Source organism: Cupressus sempervirens, chromosome 2 (genome assembly GCF_028749045.1).
Source record: "Cupressus sempervirens isolate cs-2001-9-10 chromosome 2, ASM2874904v1, whole genome shotgun sequence".
Taxonomy (NCBI): domain Eukaryota; kingdom Viridiplantae; phylum Streptophyta; class Pinopsida; order Cupressales; family Cupressaceae; genus Cupressus; species Cupressus sempervirens.
In genome coordinates this window covers 513,320,526-513,347,703 of record NC_143119.1, presented here as the reverse complement: position 1 = coordinate 513,347,703, position 27,178 = coordinate 513,320,526, and the positions used below count along the sequence as shown (strand labels likewise).

At 34.1% G+C, this 27,178-nt stretch overlaps 1 protein-coding gene across 2 annotated transcripts in view; it reads right to left on the bottom strand.

Annotated features, from left to right (window-relative positions):
- The window catches only part of LOC149573226 (uncharacterized), a 235,547-nt gene that overhangs the window by 25,935 nt on the left and 182,434 nt on the right, over window positions 1-27,178 (bottom strand). For both annotated transcript variants that reach the window (XM_089814405.1, XM_089814406.1), the window contains 4 exons: window positions 20,436-20,624; window positions 20,011-20,267; window positions 11,879-12,086; window positions 11,485-11,727 (listed from right to left, as the gene is read on the bottom strand). In XM_089814405.1, the coding sequence (XP_089670531.1) occupies window positions 11,485-11,727; window positions 11,879-12,086; window positions 20,011-20,267; window positions 20,436-20,624 (897 nt within the window). The remainder of the gene's footprint in view (window positions 1-11,484; window positions 11,728-11,878; window positions 12,087-20,010; window positions 20,268-20,435; window positions 20,625-27,178) is intronic.

Genomic DNA, 27,178 nt, shown 5'->3' with positions numbered 1-27,178 from the left:
CTATTAATACGCCTAAGATAAGTCATGGAAGACTCAGATATTGAGAAATATGTTTGTTACAGCTTATGTGTGCATTGTAGACAACAACAGCGCTCTCAAGTATGTCTATCAATTTGCTTGGTGAAACACAACCTTTAACGGTAAAAGTCTTTTATTAACAATTATAGTTGGCTTACAAATTTTTGTCAAGAAAATGATCGAGGACATAGCCAACAACACATATAACGTAAGTCTGAAAGTTTATTACTTTATGTACAACATTAGTGAGTTCTAACATTCATGAACATGTAAGTCTAAAACAAAACAAAAAAAACTCATATACATCATTATAGAATTCTAACACAAATATATGTAAATCTGCAAATATTTGTACAAAATTACTGAACTCTACAATGCTGAAAGCGACTTCTTCATAATGAAACCCAAATAGTAACCAATATTGGCAGTGAGCCCCACAACATCATTTTCAGAATTAATATACATTGAAAAAAAAACACCTTCTAGAAATCTCTATCTTTTTTATATAAAAAAAATAAAAAATAAAATTGGGAGAGTCCTGCACTCGAGACTCAGCAAGTCCCTAGACTCTGCTAGGACTCGGTGAGTACTTGGACTCTCCCAGGACTCAACCGAGTCCGAGTCCAAAGGCCATTTGCCTCGAAAAGGCTGCCTCTGCCTCAGACTCACAGAGTTCCAGAACACTGATATATACATACATACATATACATACATACATACATACATACATACATACATACATACATATATATATCTATATTATATCTCCTTAATAATTTATTATCAATAATAATAATGCTCCATGATAATAATAGTGACAAATAGATATCAAATGCTTAAGACCAATAGGTCATTCAAACATTTCATTTCATTGATTGGAATCATCTAATCGAAGAAACAATCATTAATACCCCCTCTTAGCTACGGATGATTTCTATCTGAATAAACAACATAGTGTACTACTATTACCTAACGATATCATTAGGAGTATGGTATGCCCAAGATTATCAACCATACAATATTCACCATACTCATATCCTTCTTGGTATGTGCACTGACATCATCTCTCGTGATGTCTACGAAAGAAGATATTTGCTCATGGCATATCAAGGGATACATCTCATAATATCCACCATAACATATCTCAGTAATATAATTCATTGTAGTTATATGCTACTTAGTTTATTACATAAAAGATATGAACTATCATGATCTCCCCTAGACATCAACCATATGACACCCATAATGATAGTAGGTTAAACTATTATTAAGGTTGTCACCTCACAATAGTAACCACAATAAAACATCATTAAAAGATCGTTACCTTTCATGATGTTTCTACAAAATCATGTAGTAACTCATGTGACATTCACCATGAACCATATCAAAGGATGGATCCACCATGGATATTCCTATTAAGAAGGTTAGCAGTTAAGAGTATTGAAACATCTGTCATAACTGGAAATATATATATATATATATATATATATATATATATATATATATATATATATATATATATATATATAATGACTATCAATTGAATAGTGCAGTGTTTTCAATAATGTTTTACCTGTGTAAACTTATGCATTCGAATGTTTAGTACGAATTATATTTGTCAAGTATTCTTTGTCGATAATCATTATACTGACAAGCCATAAACCGATACTATCAAAATCGGTATTGAAACGCTATCCTTGATTCATGATCGAGTGGCTCCATTACTTGTATTAAAGTTGTTATAGTTATCGGGTCTAACCCGTGGCTTACTTTAATGTTGTTAATATTAACTAAATTGGTTGTGAATCAGTATGTACATGTTGAAGCATGACCACATAGGATTATGCCCCTATTAAGTTATGTTTCAACATGTATATATGTTAGTTTCAATCTGAGTCTGCAAATCATATCAATAACTTGGCATACTGATCTCAGATAAGGATAATATATTATCACAGTAAGAACATAGAAAGTTTGACAGTAAAGAAGACACTAGTCTACTACAATATAGAATACATATCAAACACTTTGATAAAGTCTAACCAAACATGATCTAAGAAAATTTACATGGTATCAGAGCCTAGTTGGTAGAGAGACTATCAAAAGTGTTGCAAACATGTCAAATAATGTAAGAGTAGAAGACAGACCCGAAGGTGATGTAAATTTCTTTTCATGGAAAATTCGGATAACCACAATCCTTGAAGAACTAGAACTAGAATCCTTCATTGAATCTGATAATCCAATTCCTGAAGATGAAATAGAAAAAATCACTTGGAGAAGGCGAAACAATAAAGCCAAGAAAATCATAATAGACTCCGTAAAGGATCACATTCTTCCTTCCATTTCAAATTTGAAGAAAGCCTTTGAAGTATTCACAACAATAAAAAATGCATTTAAAATAAACAACTCAAGCAGATTGATTACTTTGAATAATTAATTGATGAATACTAAAATGAATAGGGGAGAAACAATCTCATCTTATTCTGGAAGGATCTCTGAAATTAAGAATCAACTAAATTCCATTGGAAACAAAGTAGAAGATCAAGAACTCTCTATACTAGCACTTAAGAGGATTACCACTATCATGGGAAGCATTCATTCAAGTTGTCAGTAGACCTTCAATTCCTTCATTTGGTCAACTAAAAACTGATTGTACATTAGAAGAGTCAAGATTAATTTCTAGAGGTATTGTATCAAATCAAGAGAGATAAAATCAAGCTCTTTTCTCAACTCCAAATCATCAAGGAAAAAAGAGGAAATTTAAAGGAAAGAAACATGACTATAAGAAAAAGAATAATAAATTCAACAATACTAATCTCTCCAAAGTTAAATGCTATGAGTGTGAGAAATTCGGACATATCTTCAGTAAATGTCCTGAAAGGGAAAGAATATTAGCCTCATCAACCGAAAGTAAGAAAGATGAAAATCTAATTGTCTACTCTGCTTTATCAAGTGAGATAAACTCTAATGAAAGTGTGTGGATAATAGATAGTGGTGCTTCCCAACATATAACAGGATTCAGGGACAAATTTGAAACACTTAAAAATTACAAATCTGAAGGAATTACTATTGGAGGCAACTCCACTCATCCAGTCAAAGGCATTGGGACCTACTCTATCCAATTAGGGACTGGAGTTACATTAAAGTTGGAAGATTTTCTATTTGTACCTGGAATAAAAAAGAAACCTAATCTCAATCTCTGGATTAACGGATGACTAGATTAATGGATGAAGGTTTTCAAGTTATGTTCAACAAAGACAACGTCATCTCAAGATCTTTGGTTGTCCTGTGTATATACATATACCTAAAGAAAGAAGAACTAAGTTAGAACCATCAGGAATGAAAGGAATATTTGTTGGGTATAGTGAAAACTCAAAAAGATATTGAGTCTATGTTCCTACACAAAGATCAGTAGAAGTAAGTAGAGATGTCATATTTGAGGAAAACACTGCCTTAAAACTTAAAACTATCTATGAGCACAAATGATGAGCCTTTAACAGACTTAGATGAAAGTCCACAATCTGAAATTCAGAGGGAGAATATATTAGAAGAAACGAATTCAGTACTAGATGCAGAAAATAGAAACATATCAAATATCAAAAAGAGACCATTGTGGGCAAGAAAAATGATTGAAGAAAATGAAATTGAACCAGATGAAATTACTAAGGAAGTCAAGAAAACCAGAAACAAATCATGTTATACTGCACTAGTAACTATGCTCACTAAATCTGAACCTACATCTGTTAAAGAAGCTCAAACTTGCCAAGCATGGAAAGATGCTATGGTTGAAGAATATCAATTACAAGATGATGTCTGAGACATTCTACCTAGACCTAAAGTCAAATCTGTTGTCTCTTCTAAATGGCTATATAAAATCAAATATGCAACAGATGGGAGCATTGAGAAACATAAAGCAAGGTTTGTTGCTCGAGGTTTTACACAGAAGACAAGTATTGATTATGAAGAAACTTTTGCCCTTGTGGCTCCTTTCACTTCAGTCAAGACAATTCTTGCATTAGCAGTAGCGAAAGGATGGAAGGTGCATCAAATGGATGTGAAAATTGCCTTCTTAAATGGAGTCATAAATGAAGTTTATATTGAACAGCCTAAAGGTTTTGTGATTAAAAATGAAAATCTTTATGTATGTAAACTAAACAAAGCACTATATGGCCTAAAACAAGCTCCTCGAGCTTGGTATGAAAGAATTGACAGTTATCTCATCAAATTAGGGTACTCTAAAATGAAGCTGATCCTAATATCTATTTCAAAATATCTAATGGAGATATGATCATATTGGTTCTTTATGTTGACGATCTCTTAATAACAGGTGAAGACCATTTGATTGCTAAATGCAAACAAGACCTTGCTGCTGAATTTAACATGAAGGACCTAGGTTTGCTACATTATTTTTTGGGCCTAGAAGTATGTCAAAAGGAAGATTACACATTCTTAAACCAAGGAAAATATACTCAGGATATTTTGAATAGGTTTAGGATGATGGACGGCAAGCCACTTGCAATTCCAATGGAAACTAATCTACACAAGCTAAAAGAGGAAGAACACATTCAGAATCTATTGATCCTACCCTCTACAGACAAATTATTGGATCTCTCATGTTTTTGCTAAACACTAGACTTGACATCTGTTATTCCATGAATGTACTAAGTCACTTTATGTGTGAACCTAAGAAAATACACCTGATGGCGGCTAAACATGTTTTAAGATATCTACGTGGCACTATTGGTCTTGGACTAAAGTACAGAAATGTTGAAATCAAACTTGAAGGCTATATTGATTCTGATTGGGTTGGTTGTTGCTTAAATTGAAAGAGTACCACCAAATATTGCTTCAGTCTCGGATCAGCAATGGTACCATGGTTCAGTAGAAAACAACCTACAGTTGCTTTGAGTTCTACTAAAGCAAAATATATGGCAACCTCCATGGGAGTACGTGAAGCAGTTTGGTTAAGGAAGCTATTATTTGGATTATTTGGAAAGAAGTTAGATTCTACTGTTATCCATTGTGACAATCAAAGTTGCATCAAACTTTCAACAAATCCAGTGTTTCACAATCGGTCAAAGCACATTGAGACTCCTTACCACCATATCAGAGACATGGTTGACAAGAATGTGATCAAGCTGATCTATGTTAACACAAATGATCAAAATGTTGACATTTTCACTAAACCTCTTGCAAGAGTGAAAATAGAGTATTTTAGATTTAAACTTGGTATGACATATATGTAATTACAGTTTTTTTGTAAATTTACTCATGAATATTATATTAAATTATTGTTTGCAAACTTGTTGAATGAAAGGTGACAATCTTTCATATTTTGTTAAAGGTCTCTATTATAAGGTGATGATCTTATCAATAGATGACCAACCTTTAATACCAAAAGTATTGAAGGTTATTGGTGTCATTGTTATAGGTCGAATTTTGCTGGACACATTGATATCCATCATGATTATAGGCTAGATCTTGTCGGACATCATGAAAATTATTGGTGTCATTGTTATAGGCCAAATTCTGCCTGAGACATTGATATCCATCATGATTATAGGCCAGATCTTGCCGGACATCATGAAAATTATTGGTGTCATTGTTATAGGCCGGATCCTGCCGAAGACATTAATATCCATCATGGTTATAGGCCGGATTTTGCCGAACATCATGAAAATCAGGTATTATGGTTATTTAGACCGTATTTTGCCGGATATCATATTTCATTAAATATAATCGAGTCATACTTAATTGTATAAATAAGTTTCAATCCCTCATTGCTAAAGAGGGAGTGTTAAGAAGGTTAGCAGTTAAGAGTATTGAAACATCTGTCATAACTGGAAATTAATATTTATATTTACTTATATATATATAATAACTATCAATTTAATAGTGCAGTGTTTTCAATAATGTTTTATCTGTGTAAACTTATACATTCGAATGTTTAGTACGAATTATATCTGTCAAGCATTCTCTGCCAATAATCATTATACCGATAGGCCATAAACCAATACTATTAAAAATTGGTATTGAAACACTATCCTTGATTGCTGATTAAGTGGCTCCATTACTTGTATTAAAGCTGTTATAGTTATCAGGTCTAACCCGTGGCTTACTTTAATGTTGTTAATATTAACTAAATTGGTTGTGAATCGGTATGTACATGTTGAAGCATGACCCTATGCCCCTATTAAGTTATGTTTCAACATGCATATATGTTAGTTTCAATCTGAGTCTGCAAATCATATCAATAACTTGGCATACTGATCTCAAATAAGGATAATATATTATCACAGCAAGAACATAGAAAGTCTGACAGTAAAGAAGACACTAGTCTACCATAGAATACATATCAAACACTTCGATAAAGTCTACACCAAACACGATCTAAGAAAATTTACAATTCTCAGAGAGTGGAACAAGGGTTTTCACCTCAAAACTTCTTCTTACAAAGGACATATTAAAGTACATCTCAAGTAATCACTAATGTTGAGGCTCCCTCTCAATTAGGAGTTAGATCAATAACTCCAAGCTTGTTTTCAATAATGTACAAACTTCACTTGGGCAGAAGGCTTGGAGAAAATACTATTTGTCAGATCTTTAGTGATAATGTACTCAGAATGAATAGCATTCCATGTATCCATCTATGGTTTAGGCATTTGCATAAAGGCCTTTCAATCTACACGCATGGAACTTCATCTTATGAATCATACTCCTCTGACTGCTACAATTTATTGATCACTATAGAATCGATCTCGACTTGGTCTACTCCCTCTAAATAAATATGACCAAGATCTCAAAGGTCAACTGAAGCATATCCTCTATCTACTTCCTTTATCACAGAATCATACCTTGATTCATAGTCAGATGAGTGAATGTACTAAACTGTGGATTCATCCTCATGCTTGGTGACACCAGACATTAAAGATAATGCGGTTCCTTTCTCAAGCTTTAAGTACATGCATCAAGCTCCTTACTTCTTCATCCAAGGTTTCCTCTAATGAAATGTCAAACTCCCTCTTGTTATAGAAAGATACTCATAATCCCAATCATAGAATATATCTTGTTCCAATAGCCTCACCTTATCTAGCCAAATCAACATATGACTAATAAATCCCAAATCCAAAAACACTTTGGAGCTATTGTCATAAGATTGAGTCTTGCACAATATTTTGGTAGCATGCCTAATGTAGCATTCTTCTTTTCTTGCAAGAACATCCCTGGAGACAAAGGAAAAGATCAAGGCAAATAGTTCTTATTGTACATACATGAATATGTATAAGAGAGAGACTACAATGAGCAAATAAGAATGGATTACTCTCTAATAAGAATAAAATACTTATCTAATTATTTTGGAGTAAATGCTCATCAACATTCTTCCTGATGTAATCTTCTTATTTCTTCCTTCTGAGTATTGGTTTTTTTCAAAGTTTCAATTTGGTTCTTTCATGCAATGAAGGATTCCAAAACCACTTAATTTTGTCACATTAATGTGCATAGAAGTGTTTCCCAGGATGTGTGTAAGTTTCATCATCACTTAACACTCGCATCTCCTGGTGCTGCTGAAACAATTGCATCCTCATATTTATCATCACAATTGCATGCATCAACTGAGATACCATTGGAGTGATCAAAACATATCACCTCTTGATCATATTATATCATTGCCGCTCTCTAATCATCATAGCATAGAATCAAGATATTCATGGCACTTTGCAGCCATCAGCATTGCCTGCACATGTTGTATTTTCTCATAATATCTAAAACACTCATTATTGCAAACTTGCTTCTGCTTAGATGTACAACAATTCTAGAAGCACAAATACCACCCATCTAAAGAAAAAAAACTCCCAATCTCTATGGCTCCAAGATTCCATTAGTGAATGAGACAACTGACAGCGGCCACCTTCTTCATCCTCAACAATGATTCCTTCCTAAGACCTTGGCATATCAAGGGAAAACATGATTCAGAGAGTAAGCTTGTACACCTAAATACACATGACAATATAGACTATATGCACCAAACCTTTGAAGAATTCATTACCAAGTTGAATTGCAACCCACCAAATAATATTTTTCATTTATTGTTACTAATGTACTATTTGACTTTAACAAGTCAATAGTCTTATGTCTTAACCTGCCATATCAAGGGAAAACATGATTCAGAGAGTAGGCTTGCACACCTAAATACACATGACAATATAGATTATATGCACCAAACCTTTGAAGAATTCATTACCAGGTTGAATTGGGACCCACCAAATAATATTTTTCATTTCTTGTTAATAATGTACTATTTGAATTTAACAAGTCAAAAAGCTTATGCCTTAACCTGCCAAACTAAATAAGATCATTGTTTTCAACATTACTATCTATAAATAAGACAACTGTTGTTTATTTAGTTTGGTGTCGCTACCTTTCTAATCTCTATTATTGATACTTGCTGGCTGTATAAATTAAAATTTGAATCGGTATTGTCTATGCAGAACTTTTGTATGCTTACAACATCCATGTGCTAGACTCAGAGAAATGAGAAGTTCCCTGGCCAGACTAAGATGTGCTGAATTGGCCAGGAAGTAAGTTGTCACCAATCTATTTTGCAGTCTCCTGTCAACTGTGTGTAAAGTTTCATGCAGCACAAGTCAAACTCCTTATTTCATGTAAAGGAAAAATGGGAGTCGCTCATTCATTGGCTGGTTAAATGTTTCTTGTATGTGTTGATCATCAACCGTAACAAATTGATGCCTCCATATTCTTCACAGTCGTTGCTTCCTTTATTGATCAAAGTGCTGACTTTTCGATTACCTGTTATTGTTCTAACAAACTGCTTCTTACTAGTATCATAGCCATTAATGAAGTTGCTTCCTGCTATTTTATTTGCCATGTGTTTTAAGTTTAAATATTAATAGATAACACCTTTTCACATTAATCACCACTGTCCAGCTTTGGAAGTTAATAGAACAATGCAAGTTTGAGCACAAATTCTAACTTATTCAGAAACCTTCACAATGCAGCAACCAATCCACATCTGATTAATTCTTTCCATGATAAGGCATCAGAAATGCATGGTGTTCCATCAATGGAGCCCCATGATATTAGAACTGAATAATAAACCCAATGAGAATATTTCGGAGTGTGAACCTTAGAATTTTAGCGATATTATATTTGTCTGATCTCTTTACTGTCCATTATAGTCGAGATATACTGAGAATATAAGTTCAAGGTTTCACATAATTAAAATATGTTGCACTAAATATCTATCTTCCCCTATGTTTATCACTGCTTCAATATCTGCTCCAATGTCTCTGATTTAGTTGATGCATTAGTCTACTTATTGTCTGAATCACAAATCAAGTTGTTGTTGTATATGTACGGCATGAATCGACCATACTTGATCAGTAACGAAATAGCACCTTTATGAGATGTCCTCTAACATAGACTCGTTGTATTTGCTGTCTTTATTTACTGACGCGTGAAAAGAATTACTTATATTAATGTTGTTGTCTGTTTGTCTTCTCACATCTGTGCTAGTCTACTTAAAAATTCCAATTGCTTCATGCTGCCAACCTCCTAATTGCAAAGCATTAGTGTTTGCAACTCTTATGTTAATCCCAGAGATTTGTTTCCTGCTCTGATACTATGTTAAAGTTTGATCAGATTTAGGTTTAGGAAATTATAATTTTAACTTTTGTCTCCTAGATGCATAATGTTATGGTTTCCAATTGAGATGGTATGATATATTTCTTTTGTAACTTGTAATAACACTTATTGATTTCTGTGTGTTTCGAGTTACTCTTCCAATGAATATGTATATGATATAAAGAGGCATTCTTATAATATGATATACAATTGGTATTCTTATAAGGATGAAATAAGAATATGTATATGGCATTCTTATGATATAGGAATATGTATATTATATTGTATATGTATATGATATAATGCTCTGATACCAATTGTAAATAAACTAAGAATGCGAAAGAAAATACAGAACAGCAAAAACGCATAAACACAGAGTTTATCGTGGTTGACCACAAATCGTGGCTACGTCCACACTGAGAGCAAAGGAATTATATTAATGAGAAAACCAATTACATTTACAATACATGCCATCAGCATTTATAGATCACAAATGATCAGCTGAAGAGACAAAATAATATGGAGGGAAAAAACATGTGTCTGTTGGCCTTCACAATTCAACAATCAAATGTTTAAGGCCTATAGGCCATTCAAACATTTGATTTCATCGATTGGAATCATCCAATTGAAGCTACAACCATTAACACCTAGTCTTAGAAAATTAGATGTCCCAATACACACTAAAACGTGAATGATAATAATTTACATAACTGTTTCATTATTAATAATAATATATGAAGTGTCCACATTCCAGCTGATTTAAACATGAAAGCTCCTGGTAAACACTAAATTATAAATATAAAGAGTTAACAGGATTGTTTCATTATTATATGGATTTCACAAGACTGATATTATTATTTACAATATGGATTATTAAACAAATGCTCTAATGTCTGAATTTTAAATAGAAACAATCTCGATTCACAATACTGTTCTAATACTGATAAAGCTTTTGCAAACAGAAGCTTCTATGGGGTTTACATTTTTTATTTTTGTTGTTTGAGTTTATTATACTGTAAAACCGGTACTGGTTTATCTTGGGACGTCGAGACAAGGGAACAATGGGCCTCAATTTTGGGATGGCAGGGGGATGGCCAAGAGACGGTGGCGAGGAGAGGACAGGGTAGGGAGGGGTGTTGTTTACTAAACTTATAGAACTTGAAATGCTAGTTATGAAATGATGTTTCAGTATAACATACCAAATTACAATACTCGAACATAGAAAAATTGCAACACCAATGAGAACCATTGAGCATTCAACATAGTAACATAGTACATACCCAATAGTAACATTCAAAAATCAAAATTCAAATAGAAATTCAAGTACCCATCCCAGTGGCAGCATGGTTGCAGAATGGTGGAGGTGGGGGTACTCGGGTACTCCAAGTACCCAATGCAGAGACATCTTGGGGACAGGTACTTCGAGGTCTAGGAGGGGATGCAAGTCCCCGTGTTTCACTACTTTATTACTTCCTATTTGGTGGTTTTAGCCTTAACTTTGGTTATTAGGGATCCTTCAAGACTCCTGATTAGCTATCATAACTTTAAGTTTATGCACATTTGAGTGTCACTGCCCCCTACTTTGGTCAATCAAGGAAATCAATATAAATTTCTTTCTTTCTTGTTAAAATTTGTGATTCCAGCAAAACAATACCAATCCCATGTCTCTTTAGATTATCTTTCTTGAGAAAGCAACCTATAATAAAAACAAGTTAAGAACATTGAAAATTATTGAAGTGTGGACATTACATTCAAAATAAGAAAGTTGTGACAGTTCAAACTAAAAAGATGAAATTATAGAACACAACAAACATCAGAACTTACAACGTTCACGAGAGATGTGACATTCCACAATGCATAAACACGAGCTAGACCTGCTGATCTCCGAGGTCCATGGCTAAACAAAGCATTAATACCAGCAGGGAATGGCGACAATAATGCTAGAGGAAGGAACATGAGGACCACAAAAAAAGCCCCCAGAGAAATTGAGTAGAACTGGAGTAGTATAAGTAACATTAAACTAAAGTCTCCTAAAAGCAAAATTGAGATTAATAATCCCACAAGATCCTGCAGAAAACCAAAACATAAATATGTCAGGGCAAATTAAGAAAAGCAATGATCAATCAACATGTCCTTTCGGCAAAAAGAAACCTTTGAACAATATACACAAATTCAAACTAAAGTATGATACTGTTAAGGAGAAAAGTATAATCATAACCTGATGACCAATTGGTCGTGTATTGTGCAAAATTAGAGAGAGAGGGAAAAAAATATCCTTTCTATAGTCCAGAGATTGTAGTGTAAATGTATTAATAATTCCTCCACTTATTCCTCCACCTATCCTTCGGCGTGGTAAGCTGAGTGGTGTGTACTGCTGAATGCCTTGCCATTGTTGAGGGTTGTGGCTACTCTTTATGCTACTTTTCCTGTTGCAGAAATCAAAGTTTTATTCGACAAAACTCACAAAACTAGCAAAGATGTACTAACAAGAACCAAAACACTCCCTATCTATGGTTCCATATTCATAAATCCTTTCATAGATCATCTCGCATGTTAAACAATGTCAAATTACACAAAAAATTATTACTTCTTTATGCACTGGGCTCAGAGTATTGTTGGGCATGTTGATTGCATTGATTTTTAGGGAGCCATTATTATTAACCATAATGAATTTATCTATGGTTTAATTATGCTGATGTTTTTGGTGATCACAATGTATTTTAGAAGTCTATTACTGTCCAATGTTTTTAGGCTCAGACTAACTTGTGGCACATCCATCAAGTTTAATGTAGATTGGATATCCTACTGTAGCTAAATGAAAATCTATTCCATGCAAAAGCAGCGTAGGCCCACTCTAAGGAGAAAAACTACCATTTGCTGAATTGTTAGATGGTTGTTGACAACTTGCCATGGTAAAAGGGAGCTTCCACCTACTTAGACATTAACACATTAATAAAATGTTCTCTATAGGTTGTAATACCTCTTCCTTATTTATGGATAAATGATCTTCAAGAGTGACTTACAATCAAGCCCTCTTTATATTTAGGCTATTGACTTATTTGGATGTTCACATTTCCTTCAGCCTCTGCTTGTGGAATTGGTTCTCCTTATCAATGTACTCAGACTTCTCAATAAACATATGGTATTTGGTCCCATCTTTGTGATCCAGGAAAGTAATTTATCCATCTCGCTGAGATGGTTGTCTACACCAAGCTCTACTAGCGGATAATGTAAAAAATTTCTATCACGTATTTTCCAGAAGAATTTGTCCTTCGCCATATACTAAATTACTAATAATTCAGGTGAATGCAGTAACACATGCCCAAAAAGAGAAAGGTCTAAAGGTTCTCTATAAGTGTATATGATGCCAATCTAAAGGCCTTGATATTATTTGAAATGCCGACTCAGCAACTCGTAAAATACAGTGTTACATTAAGTATCATGAACAGGGTATGTAGAGATGCATATCTAGAACATCTGGAAAATTTACAAAGCCTTCATGGTAATGTTTCATAAAAATTAGAATATAAAAACTGTTACTTTTTATAGTGACTATAACCGAACAAATACACAATAAATTCAAGATATAAAGGCCATCATACTTTTTGTTAGATTATTAAGCCATTACTAAACTACAGAGCATGATATACATTTTTGGTAATTCTCTTAAAAGCCTCTTTCTATCAAACGAAAAAACATCAAATAAAGGATTTTGTAGAATGCTCCCCAAAGAGCAGGCCTGGGTGATCAATTAGATCATTTTAGCCTAGATCGTACATCTATAAACAATGTACCAAGTCAGCATGAACCATGTCAATGTCACTAGATTCACTCAATAAGAAAACAACTAACGGCTTAAATTTTCCTTTAGATGTTTTTAGTTATTCTCGTGTCATTGTCACTAAATTTACTCACTATGGAAACAACTTTGGCTGAGATTTCCCTTTGAATGTTTTAACTCATTGCTACTTCCTATAAGTAATTTGCTTGATCTGTACAGGTTTAATAACATTAAAATGGCAATTCCATGTGTTGAGGAAATTCTAATGTCAAACAACAGAAGCTGAGGAATTAAGCTAACAAGTTGATTGATGCTGACAAAAGTAGAAGAAGCTAATGAAGTCATGTTACTAATGCCATTGTTCAATTGTTGCTATTGAAAATATTTTCATTTACAAAGATGACAAATATTTACTTTTAAAAATGACAGATAATTACCATAAAGATAAAGACACTTGTCTCTGTTGAACGCATCTAGTTTGTTGGAATTTCAGTGCAGACTACTGATTTTGTTTTAGATGCAACTTTTCCAGCAGTCTTAGATTACTTTTACGAAGAAAATTTCGGTTTTTCATTTAGAAATAAGTTATTTTTGGAGTAGGTATGTAAGAGCTATCTTTATTGGATATAATCTACTGATTTACTAATCTAGTCTTACCTTTTAGATTCAAACACCCAATTGGAAGAACACATTCAGGCAACTTAATTTAGGAGAGGTTTAATTATCTTTACATCAGTTATTCTAGAAGTGCATAGCTCTAATCAATGCATTTTTTTCAACTTGTAGGCAAGAAAGGGAAGTTTTCTACGAGATTCATAAAGCAAAATTTAGATTGTGGTCAGACTCAAGTAAGTCAACTTTTCGAATTGATTAAGTGTTTTTGGTGTTTTAGTTTCTCAGCAGGTAGTAAGCGAAAAGTTCACTGTAGATTTAGATCTGAAGCTCCTTTATCGGAACATAAAGATTCTAAGACTTTGAGAGAGAGCCTCAAATTTGTTTTTAACAGCTCTAACAGAAGTGAAATTGTGCACTGCCAATTCTACAGTTCAAAGATAAGAAATCCAATTTTTTGAAAGATAAGATAAGAGGGCATGCTGACACTGTAGAAAGCAGATATGCTGAACCACAAGAATGGAATGAATTAACTATAAGGATACAATGGAAAAGAAAGAAGGGGAGAAAAGGGATGCTAAAGCATTCTTCTATATTCAAAGTGCACAAGATCCAACTATTTTTCTGTTTTCAGAGAGCATTAATGGAAAACACATAAAGTGAAAGACACAAATAGCACCTTATACATTGCAGCCAGATGGTGTGGCAGAAAGAAAAAGTGGAACAGTAATAGAATCAGTAAGAAGATTACTGGAATATAAGAGTATGGACAAAATATTTTGGTCTTGAGCAGTTAATGCTGCTATTTACATTAAGAATAGGAGCTCAACAATTGTAAGAAATATGACTCTGCATGCTATGGAAGAAATCCTATAATGGGACACTTGAAAGTACTTGGTTGTTTAACACATTTTCACATAGATAATCAGAAAAGGTAGAAATTGGATGCAAAAAGTAAAGCATGCATATTTACATGTAACAATGGAGCAAGCCAGGCCTACAAGTTTTATTCCCCTCAAGTAAGGGAGAGCATTATTTCATGCGATGAAGTATGTTGGAGTTGATTAAGATCATGAGAAAAAAATAAGGCATAAGAAGCTAAAAGTTCAAAACCTACACCAAGTTCAAGCAAAGTTGCTAAAAGATGTAAGAAGGTAATTTGAACTCATCTTCCAAAAATAATGTTAGATCAGAAGATATGCAATGACGAAAGAGTATGATGAAAGAGTATGAAAACTAATTTAGGAGTACTGCAATATTTTCTTACAACTAAAATATGCCAATCTCATGATAAGATCTTTATTGTCGAGCTAAATATGTACAAGATCTGTTGAAAAAGTTTACTACACTACATTGTAAAGGAGTTGATGCACCAAATGCACATGAAGAAAATTTGACAAAAGAAGATAGGTCAGCAAAGGTACATAAAAGGATATGTGGACGTATTGTTGGGAGCAATGTATTTGACAACTATGAAGCCTGATATTATGTTTTTCTTATCATGGTTTCAAAGTATACGATTGAATTGAGAGTAAGACATTTCCAAGCAACAATGAGAATAGTTAGGTTTGTAAAAGGAACAAAGGATGATGGCATCGATTATTATTCAAATGAATATTCAACGTTGTTTGGTTATTCAAAAGTGGATTTAACATGACCATCAAATGATTAGAAAAAGCACATCAGGACATTATTTTATGTTTAAGATTATAGGAACTGTCGGAATGATTTAATCATAAGATACAATGTTGATATAATATATCATATATATAAAATATTATAATTATACTACACACACACACACACACATATATATAATACATATGTTATATTGTGATTTATATTGTTAATATATATTAAGTAATAATGATTAATCATAGACATGTCTCCTACTGTTATATTTATAAGAGATTGGGATCTGCATTTGAAAAATACCTATAACAATGGCAGTGTAATTACATTTGCAGAAACCAATCCATGATACTCAACATTGTATCAGAGCAAGGCTACAAATAGTATTAACTCTGCCAATCCTGATGCATATTGGAGCTTCAGATCAATAGTCTCTACAGAAGAGGCCATCAGGAAAATGGAACTAAGAATGGAGGTTAGTAGGAGTTCACTTGATAATACACTGCAACAAATCTAAATTCATCATCAACCATTGCTCACGGGATAGGATTGGAGGGAGTATTCATCATCCGGAGAAAACATAGAGATGTCGCAAAGGGAACTTTGGTGAATTTTGGAGTTGCAGAACCATACCTCATAATATATTTGGAATTGTAGAAAAACATATTATCAGCGATAGCAGTACCACTAGTGGAACGGTCAGCCATTGAAGATGTCTTGTAAACTATCTCAAGATAGCCCATCACGTCAAGTCACATGACTCCTAATTTGAACATAGAATGCAAGTAGAAGTTTAAGCAGAATCATTTGGCTTCATGACCTCAAAATGCATCCAAGTTTCATGAGCAATGCAAACAAGGCCATCAAAATCAGGAATATACTTAATCAAGTTATGCTCGGGGTCTAGATGAAACACACTGTCATTAACAATATCTTTCGTTGGAGTGAAGAAAGTATTCAGTCCAGGGTGACACAAATGTGATCTAGGTTTAGTCCCCTGATATTTGGAGTGCCCCCTAGAGTGAGGATCATGGCCATGTGGGGATTTTCTCTTACCCTTTGTCTCTTGCACATGGGCCCTTACTTGGCTAGAGTATTCGAGCCATCTTCATACATTGTAGCATGGTTGATGGCAAGTATCTCAGACAAAGCAAAATATCAAGGAGCAGTCATATGATAATAGTAGTCAAAAGATGAGTAATATCTACGAAAAACACAATAGCTGAAGATATATATCCTATACAAGAATTATTTACACATGCACAATATTTTATTTATCGAATTACGTCCAAACTTCATTACATTTATTAGCAGTCGGTTTTGTGTGGAGACAAAATCAAGTTTTTGTTTATCAGAGTGTAAACATCTTGAGCAGTAGGGAATGAAATATTTAAAGGATGAATTAATATATGTTTGAAGATGGTTCTTATACAACAAAATTGAGAACAAAATCTTTTTCCAGATGAGATGGTTACATATGATGATTGATCAGATATTTGAATTGAATATTATTTTCAAAGTTTATTACCAAATGCTCAGTCACTGATAGACAAATCCACACTTAACCACACAAAAATGACAAACTTAATTCTCAATTTCTATTGTCAAAAAGAGAAAACATGAAAACCTTATGTTCTATCTTAGGGATCTTTCTAGTATCAGTAATAATAATGCCAGAAAACTAAATATTCAAATATTTGTGCTCATCACTTCGCCAGGAGTGTTCAATTTATATTTTGGAGAGGCGATGAATTATGCAGTCATCACATTCTCAGATGTGATAGTCACCTCTCAAATTTATATTTTCTCTGGAGAGTCAAGCATAACCTTAATTGAGACTCGGAAAAGAGGATATGCAAGAAAATTTGAACAATGAATTTGTCCTAAAGAAAGTAAATTATTAAATTTTGAGGGAAGCAATGTTGCCTCCATTGCAGAGAAACATTTCACATTGTACTATAGTTTTCATCACCATTTCAAAGAAAATATTTGTATCATGTGGCTCACTGACTTGTATAATGATTCTCCTTGTCATTTTAAATAGAGAAGATGGTGATTAGACTGATAAGAATCATTAAGTTGAATGGCAACTATTACAATATATAACTAATTGATGATTAATCAAGGAAGATTATTATTAATCAATGAGTTGATAATTACAATTGTTCGATTGAGTGATATGACTAACATAGAAGGAAAAGAAGATATTTTGAACAGACATTGTTCTTGGAAACAAGTTATCATTACAATCTGCAAGATTTAAAGAAGACAGTCATACTTCGTACCAAGTTAATTATTGGCAATCTTCCTATGATAAGGTTCTAGTATAAGAGTTTAAGGATGTCAAGTTAAATTTAAAGGTACAATCCCAAATCGCAGAGGAGATTTCTAGATAGAAGCTTGCCCCAGAAATTACTACTGGTTATATTGTGCCTAGAATGTAGAGAACTATTCAAGGGTATTCTGCAATCAAAACACATGATCCATCTTGATTTTCCTCAGTGGGTGTTGATTTGGAAACAAAGTAAATATGTCTCATCATTCAACTTTGTTCATACTCTAGACATATATGAAGATCAAAATCCGGAACTGGAGCAGGAACACAAGGATCATCCTAAAAGGACTGAATAGGAATAAAATTCATCTACAAGTGGAAGTCGTGCTCTTTTCAAAGCTATTGAACTACACTATTTGATGGTTCAAATTAATAATGAAGCATGTGGAGATTTTACATTGTGGGGGCATAGTAGTCAATGTTCCATTCCCACTTAGACCTTCTTTAGAGGGGAGATGTTCCATTCTCAAATAATCTAAGAAGACAATTTCTAAATGTAGGAACTGAATTGATATAAAGAGCACATCAGGATATTGTTTTACGCTAAGAAGTGGACTGATATCCTAGAGTTCAAAGAAGCAAAATTTAGAGGCATTCTCTAGCACAAAAGAAAAATATGTTGCATTAATACTTGCATGCACAAAAGCAATTTGGTTGAGAAGATTTTTAGAAGATCGAGGAGAAAAATAAAGAAATCCTACCTTGATATTTTGTGGCAATGCTGAAGCAATACATTTGAACAAAAAATCCAATATGTCATGCAATGGAAAACCATATGAAACTAAAGCATCATTAGATGAGAACTGGTGCAAACAAAAAAAAATGACAAATATAGTGACTCAAGGGCTCGGAAAGATAATATATTTAAAGATAATATGGATTTAAGTTTTTAACATCAAAAGAGAGCATATAAATTCTTGATGAGAAATAGTAGGATGTGAATGAAGTTAGGAGAAGTTGATGGAGTCAAATTACTGATATTGTTTGAGTTGAACTCATTGTTGAAGATATTTCAATTGTTGAAAACAATGACAGACAATTGTTGTTGAAGATGATAGATAGCAGTTGACACAGATAAGACAACTGTTGCTGAAAATGATTAGTTTGCTAAAATTTTGGGATTATCTAATAATATGCTATTATGTTTTAGTGGGAATTTTCTAGGAGTCTCGCATAAATTTTGGGAAGCAATTTTTTTAAAATTTATCCTTCATATCATTCTTGTATAGGACAGTAGAGACCAAATGAGTAGCAGAAAATTATAACAGGAGATTACTACGTATAGAGAATTGGAGACAAATGGAGAAAGGATGGTAGACACAAGGTCTTAGAGACGAGAAAAGGCATATAAGATTTAAACTGGGTGTACACAGGAGATAATATCCAATCAGGACAGAGGAATATAATGGGAGAAGGAATACAGCAATCGTAACAAGAGATTCAGACATAAAATAAAATAAAATAAAGTTAAAATCTCCTGGCCTTCTTTAGCTACATTTGTCCTCCCATTTGCACTAGTGAAATAGGTGTCATATAATACCAAGTCATCAATACAAAAATAAATGGTCATGTTTCTGGCAGTGGCGCAATAGGATAATAAATCTCATAATGGCTATAATATAGACAACCTTAATAGTCGCATCTCTTGCACCATTCACTTTAGCATGATTATCTGAATGTTAAGTTTTCCAACTTTCTTAAGCTTTATGATGTATATAGAACGATTCCAATGTTGCTGAAAACAGGCTGGTTAAAATGCTTCCAAGTTTATGCTCAGCTACTTTGACTACATTTACAAGCCTGTGTTACTGTAAGGATCCTAGTTTGGCACTTGAATATGGTACAAGTACAGCACACACTGCTCATAGTAGATGTGTACTTGAGTTTCATAAGAATTTATATATTTATCACTATGTAGTAGAGCTCTTCATGAACACAATGTATGTAATTATACCAAAACCATAATTGTTCAACACTAACTATGCCTTACATGTCTGGAAGAAAACTGGGTGGAGAAACGTCCTCTGCAGCACTTACAAAAAGGCCAAGCTGGTAGTACCCAGATGAAGTGGCCTGAAACCAACCAAGGTCAACCCTTATACCATGTAGGCTGAGCCTAGGGTTTGCATGAGTCCCAAGCCATTCAATTACTGGCACTAATGTGCTGCGAATGCAACCTTGCCGCACTGTACGCAACTGTGCATTTAAACCAGCAACCAGTCTATACCATGTGGTAGCTGGTACAACCTACAAATGGATCACTAAATATTAATTGCAACATAATATTTTGCCTTTCTTACTATTTTCAAGGACGATACAATGATCTTGTTAGATAAAGAAGAATGCAAAAAATTTATGTTCAGATACAAAAGGGTTATCATTGTGCAGATTGTTGCCATAGAAAGAAATTTGTACCTGGCCTATGAGGCACGTGAGAAGGTTATCACTATGAATACAGTAAGGAGACATGAAACTTCCATCCCCTCCAAAAATGATGCACAAAGGAAATCTTTGCTGTAGACGTGGAGGAAGATCTGAACGCTTTTCATCACCTCCAAGGAAAAAATCAACATATGCCAACAGCAAATCTGGAGTTGCAGCCACCTGTATTCAGAAACCATAAACATATAAGTGAAATAATAAGCATATGAAAGAGTCTCGGTATGGTCACGTCCTTTTCTCTTTCCAACCATATTTAGTACCATTAAAGCTTGAAGTATCCATTCAAGACTTCTATTTTGGAGGGATGGACAGCCTTTAAGCATTCCTCCCAAATTTGAAAGTTTCAAAATAGAGAAGTATTATATCTCACAAAAATCCTTAAATCAATTGACAAGACATCTGGAATATATAAATAAAGCGTGACCCATACAGCCCAATTTAGGTTTTATAGTATCATATAAGTGATGTTCATATAGGAGCAATGCATAAGCATAGTACTAATTAAGGCTTCATTTTATTGAAGTACCATGAACATTGAGAAGTTATTAGTGAGTTCTTTTTTCCTTTTCGCTAAATAATTCAAAACAAATTTTATTTTTAGCAGAATCTTATGAAGTACACACTTTTAGTAGAATCTTAGTTTTAACGTCCTCAACATTATCGGAACTCGTTGAAGAGTAAATTAGCTATTCAGCATGGTCTCTGACTCTCTACTGTAGTTTGGTGCATCAAGCAGTATCTAGCAATTATTGGAAGGAGTTTTCATTTGATTTCAAGGTTGACAAAAGAGGGAATCTTGAAAGGTTTTGGATATTATTGTTTTCATTAAACAAGAACCTATATTTTTTCTATACATTTCATTTGTTTTGTATTGGTTTAATAATTATAGTTTATAAATCACAATTCAAAATTATATGTCATCGCCACTCACTTGAACTTCTTCAATTACATTTTTTCGCACTGTTTGGAACCCCAGTTGCAAGAGACACATGTTGGAACCCCCTCTTTTCTCCTCCAAACTCAACATAAAAGTAATGTCACCACCTAAGATCCAAGGCAAATAAGGAACACATGAACAGACATACCTTATATGTCCCCAAAGCTAGATTTTATGACAGATGTCAATTGGAGCATAAATATTAACAATTAGAATAGTCCCATCAGAACCCAAAGTGGAAGCAACCATAGAGATAGAATAATGACTAGAAATCCACCAAAAGGGAGCAATCTTGTGTAGATCTGAAAAAAGAGCCAAGCCTGGAGAATTACCTTGAGATCCAATGTTCTGACACTTACCAAAATAATAGATAAGAGAAGCATTCTGAAGCATGTCATCAACAAAAACCATAGTCTCCTGAACATAAAAAATGTTCAACAAATGAACTGCAACCAAATCATGAATAGACTTTTGAAGGGGTTTAAGAAAAGTGAACATCAATGGGTATAACATGATTTCACCAATAAATGTCCAGTAATCTTAATCTTCTCTAGATCCATCTTATGCCCTTTTGAAGAGTTGTCAAAAGATCCTTTCTTAAGGAGGCATTATTGCAGCCCCAAACCTTGAGAAAACCCATTACCCTTATTAGAAGCTAAAGCCTCCTTAGCCAAATACGCCAAAATAATATCATCTTGCACAAGATCATTCAAAGTCACTTGTGAATCTTGCACTCCATGTAGATCATGACCTAACCCTTCCACCAACACAACCTCCATACCCAAGCTACTACAGATGTGATATTTGGTGGAATCTCTTCATCCTAGTCTAAAGTATCTAATACATCAAATCAGTTCAAGCCCTCAACAATTTGTCAAGTCCTCTTTTGACCCCATCCATTAGCCCTATCTTTAAGCGGCACGAAAACATCCTTATCCTTACGCGAGTCGCCCTCCCTCATGGGAACTTTCCCCTTGTCCCCTTTACTTGTTGGTGGAGATGATGAAGAAAGGAGATTACTACAACGCGATTCTTTATTGACAATAGGCCATTGCCACTAAAGATGGCTATATTCATGACACATCCAACATAAAAAATGAAGAGATTCATAATCCAACTTCTAAATTCATAATGAAGAATCAATACAAATGTCCAATGAATCCAGCAAGGGTTTAGTCAAATCAACACAGAAATTCAAGCAAAATAAAAAAACTTCTTGTCAAGGGTTTGTTGGGCTACCGCAACATGCTTCCCCAAAAGAACTACTATTTGTTGTAAAATATTTTCTCTCCAAAACTCTAGGGGAAGCCTAGGCAAACAAAACCAAACAAGAACCTAAGAGGGAAGTTCTTTGTCCAAATTAAAACCCATATGCTAGGGTTTAATAAACATCCCAACTCGGTTGTAAAAATATGGACCTCTTCCAAAAACCCGATTTTGATCAGCCACATTGGAGAAAACAACCATAAAATAATTGTTAGCAGCAAGTATAAGCTCCATATCTCCTTCAATCTTCCATGATCATTGGACCCAAGCTTTCAATGCACACACAGTAGTACGAATACCAAGAAACTTCAAAATGAGAGCATGTCATCTCCAATACGAAACACCTTCATTAACAAAATTAGCAGAAATGACAAAAAATAGCCAATCTTGGTTCCTAGGCAAACTACCATTTACTTTCTTCATTTTTGAGCCATCACTAGCATAGAACATCTCTAGTCATTGTGCATGCATGCCCGTTGAAGATCCATTATGAGTCTTAGCAACTCCAGTCACCACTAGAGTAGATTTTGAAATCCTTGCCATGCATAAACCTCGCCTTAAAAAAGACCAAACCCAAATCAAAATGCAAACATGAATCACACCTCCAAAAAGAAAACCCCCCGAAACACCGAACAAATACCCCTCAAGGCCCCAAGGACAAAGCTCCTCCTGAATGCAACTGCCAACAAGAAACAATCGCTGAAGAAAGGAACCACAAGACTAGGGTTTCCCCTAGTCTGCATGGGGAAATGTGTGCGTCATCTTTTCCCATCGCTCTATCTCAAATCAGAATTGATACAATCTTCAAAGCCAGTCTCCTCTTTATTAGGAGTGACTCCTATTTTAGGGGGAGACTAGTAGTTTGTCTATTGACCAACCAAGCTTTGTGGAAGCTAGTAAGGGGCTTAACAAGCCATTCTAGATATTTCGAGATACTCCTATTATTTAGGAGGATCGCTAATTTAGGTGGATACTACCAGTTGAGTTGTTGACCATTCAAACGGCCATGAAGCATAACAAGAGGCCTTATGAGCATTTTCAGTTGTTCAAAGACAGACTCCTATTTTCTAGGAGAGTCCTTAATTTTTAGGGGACTGTCAATTGGCCTGCTTCATTCAGAGGTCACCCTTGACCCGTACCAGCAATCAGTTTTCAGTTCAGAGTTCAAGTGATGGTTGTCAAGAATAAAATAGGATATCATTTACAAGATTTAATATTATAATTAATTAAATAAAGTATTCAATATAATAATGTTTCTTTATATTATTTAATAAAGCAACAAATAAGGGGAGCTCCAAGTAAAAGATACCTAGGGAGGCTTAACCAATTGTTTCTAATAACAATCTAATAAATAAATTAAAAGAAGCATGAATGAAAGTTGATAAATAAAGTTGCAATTTCAACTTAAAGGAATAAAAGGAAAACTCTAAAAGTGAGCACCTAGGGTTTGAGGAAATAAAAAGGCATATTGAGCATTCATTTGGGATTCTTCTATGTGGAAAAAATTGGAGAGCAGCAGCTGTTTGGAGAAGGAATTCTCAGATCTATTATGAAGGACAAAATCCCTTTGATAATTGGGCCGCCTCCAGAAGTGAAATACCCTCCAAGGCTCATCATACTTCATTCACAGGATGATGTCTCCTATTTTTAAGGAAATGTTCCGGGAGGAGACTGTCAGTTGGCCTCCTTAATTCAGATATCACCCTTGGACTGGCAGCAACATTCAATTTTTAGTTTGGAGTCCAGGTGATGGTTATCAAGAATTAAATGGGATATCAAAGTAATAGATTTAATATTCTAATTAGTTAAATAAAATATTCAAATCAATAAAGTTACTTTATATTATTTTGATAAAGTTACTTTAATCTTTTTAATAAAGTAACAATAAGAGGGCCACCATGTCAATGGCACCTACGAAGGCTCGATAAGTTATTTTTAAAAACAACTTAATAAATAAATTAAAAGAGACATGACATAAAGTTGATAAAACTGAAGTTAAATTGTAATTTCCTTTAAAGAGACATGACATAAAGTTGATAAAACTGAAGTTAAATTGTAATTTCAACTTAAAGGAATTAAAAAAAACTAAAAGTGGATGCCTAGGGTTTGAGGAAATACAAAGGCATGTTGAGCATTCATTTGGGATTATTCTCTGTGAAAATAATTGAAGAGCAGTATCTGTTTAAAGAAGGAATTCTCAGATCTATTATGAAGGATGATATCCCTTCATAATTGGGAGGCTTGCAGAGGTGAAACACCCTCTAAGAGTCTTCATAATTCATTCACAGGGTGTTATCTCAAGGTTTCAGAATAGATCGGATCATTCCCAGAAGAAAATCAAGGACTTTCACAGGCTCAGCCAATATAGTTTTCTATCATCAGGTCATCATCTTACATGTGGACAGGGTTAGAAATCTGAGCAATCTAGGCAAAATTTAGGCATATTGGAGAGATAAATTGGTTTCTGTACAAGAAGGGAATCAGATCCGCAACCTTTCAGAAGTAATGTCCTTTATCAGTGGTTGTAATGGCATATAATTTTCAAAAATGCAATAAAAGTTGGAGTTAGGGTCTGCATTCCATTCACGTTTGTCATTGAAAATTATTTGTTTTTGCATTCTTTGTTAGCATTTTTCTTTCCAACTTCATATTGCAAAGAAAAAACTTAAAAATCAAAAAAATTAACAAAACACAAAAATCTGAAAACCACCAAACTCAAAAATTTCAGAGAAAACTCAGAAGGAAAAAGAATAAAAAATGTCAATAGACAGATTGGGTGGCCATTTCAGTGGTATCAGAGCAGAAGTTCTTTCTGCCATCATATTAGGTAGTGGAAGAACATCTACAGCATATAAGTCTATGTGTGAGTTAAGAAAGGATTGATAAATTTGATGAAGGATAAAGATAATAAAAGGGGGTTTTTATAAAGATTGTCACAAAATCCAAACATGAGAAAGAGAGACAAGATAAAGAGACGAACATTTAGGAAGAGCATGTCATAGGTACACAGGTTAGCATTGAAGAAGTTGTTTCTATCCTTGAGAGGGAACCTGATATATCTTCAGTTGCAGCTGACATTCAGCATAAGGAGTGTGACCTTGATAACTTTGACCCACAGTACATATTGAAAGTGATGGTGAGGATGCACAAGATACTTGGGACGGCGATGGAGTCACTTATGATAGTTATGATAATTCTGGTTTATACCCTTGCGATAGCAGCAGTCAACATTCTCTACAAAATCAGAGCTGGGAATCATTCAATTACCGATTATTTAAGATAGGATTGAGAAGACTTACAAAAATCAACTGTATCAATTTGTGACTTTAGCATTACCTTTGGTGAACAAGGAGGTTTGGATAACATTTTCCTTAAGCAGATCAATCAGCAATTTTGCACTTGGGACCCAGTGGTGATGGACCCTGTATACATGACAAGAATGCTACTAGTGATGGATCTATCTATAACTTTACTGCAATTACTACTCTGTCTTTACAATATGGCATGATGGATTGCATAAATAACAGTGCTGATGTGATAGCAATGAGACAAAGGTGAGGCAACTATTCTGAATTCAATGACAATGGCCATACTTCTTTTCATCAACATTTGATAACACCCTTGTTACATGAAGTTGATGATACTATAGAATATTTTTATGTTAGCACTCAAGATGATAAACATGAATGCTTATCACCCTAGTGGGTGATAAACATGAGGATTTTAGTATGGATTCAAGTCATGAAGGAACTGAATTGTTCAACATTCCACAAAAGGTTTCAAAGGCAAGGGCCAAAGGGTTGAAATCAGTCCATACTTTCTGTGCAAGGACAGCAACGGTTTATTTTCTCCTTTTCATAATATGGTCAACTTCAAGCACAGGGAAACGAGTGATATTGGTCCTACTTTGGTTGGTGCTCAAGATGCAACCATTGGTTAAGACAATTTAGATGATGCATCAAATTATAGGACTGCTTTTAAACACTGGGGAGCTGCTGATATAGAACAGTACCAAAGGTTGAATGAAGGTCGGTTTTTGAAAAGAAAAACAAGAAAAGTTAATGGCACAACAAGCTAAACTTAATCTTCAACACATTCATGCCATTTGTCACTCTATAGATGGTGAAAAGCAAAATCTGTCTAATTCTGAAATTTTTGGTTGATATTGAACATTTCTTGAGGATGACGATGATTTTTGTGATCAAACTTTTAGCAGACCAGCCTCTCAAGGGTTGTCCTTGGTTAGCAATGGAAAATTCTATACTGCACTTTTGGGTTGGTCACCTTTTCCTTATGGCATGAGAGATTTATAATGGGAGACTCGCGTTAGTTTTGCACTTAATGGAACAATGAGGAACAAGATGTTTGATGATATTGGAGGTAATATGGAAAGGTATGGAAGCGTTTCTGATTTCCTGATTTGGAACAGAAGTCACCGCTTTCAGCAAAATCTTGAGCTGGAAACTCCTACTCATGAAGATGATAGTAAGTAGTCTTCTTCCATTGTTGGCAT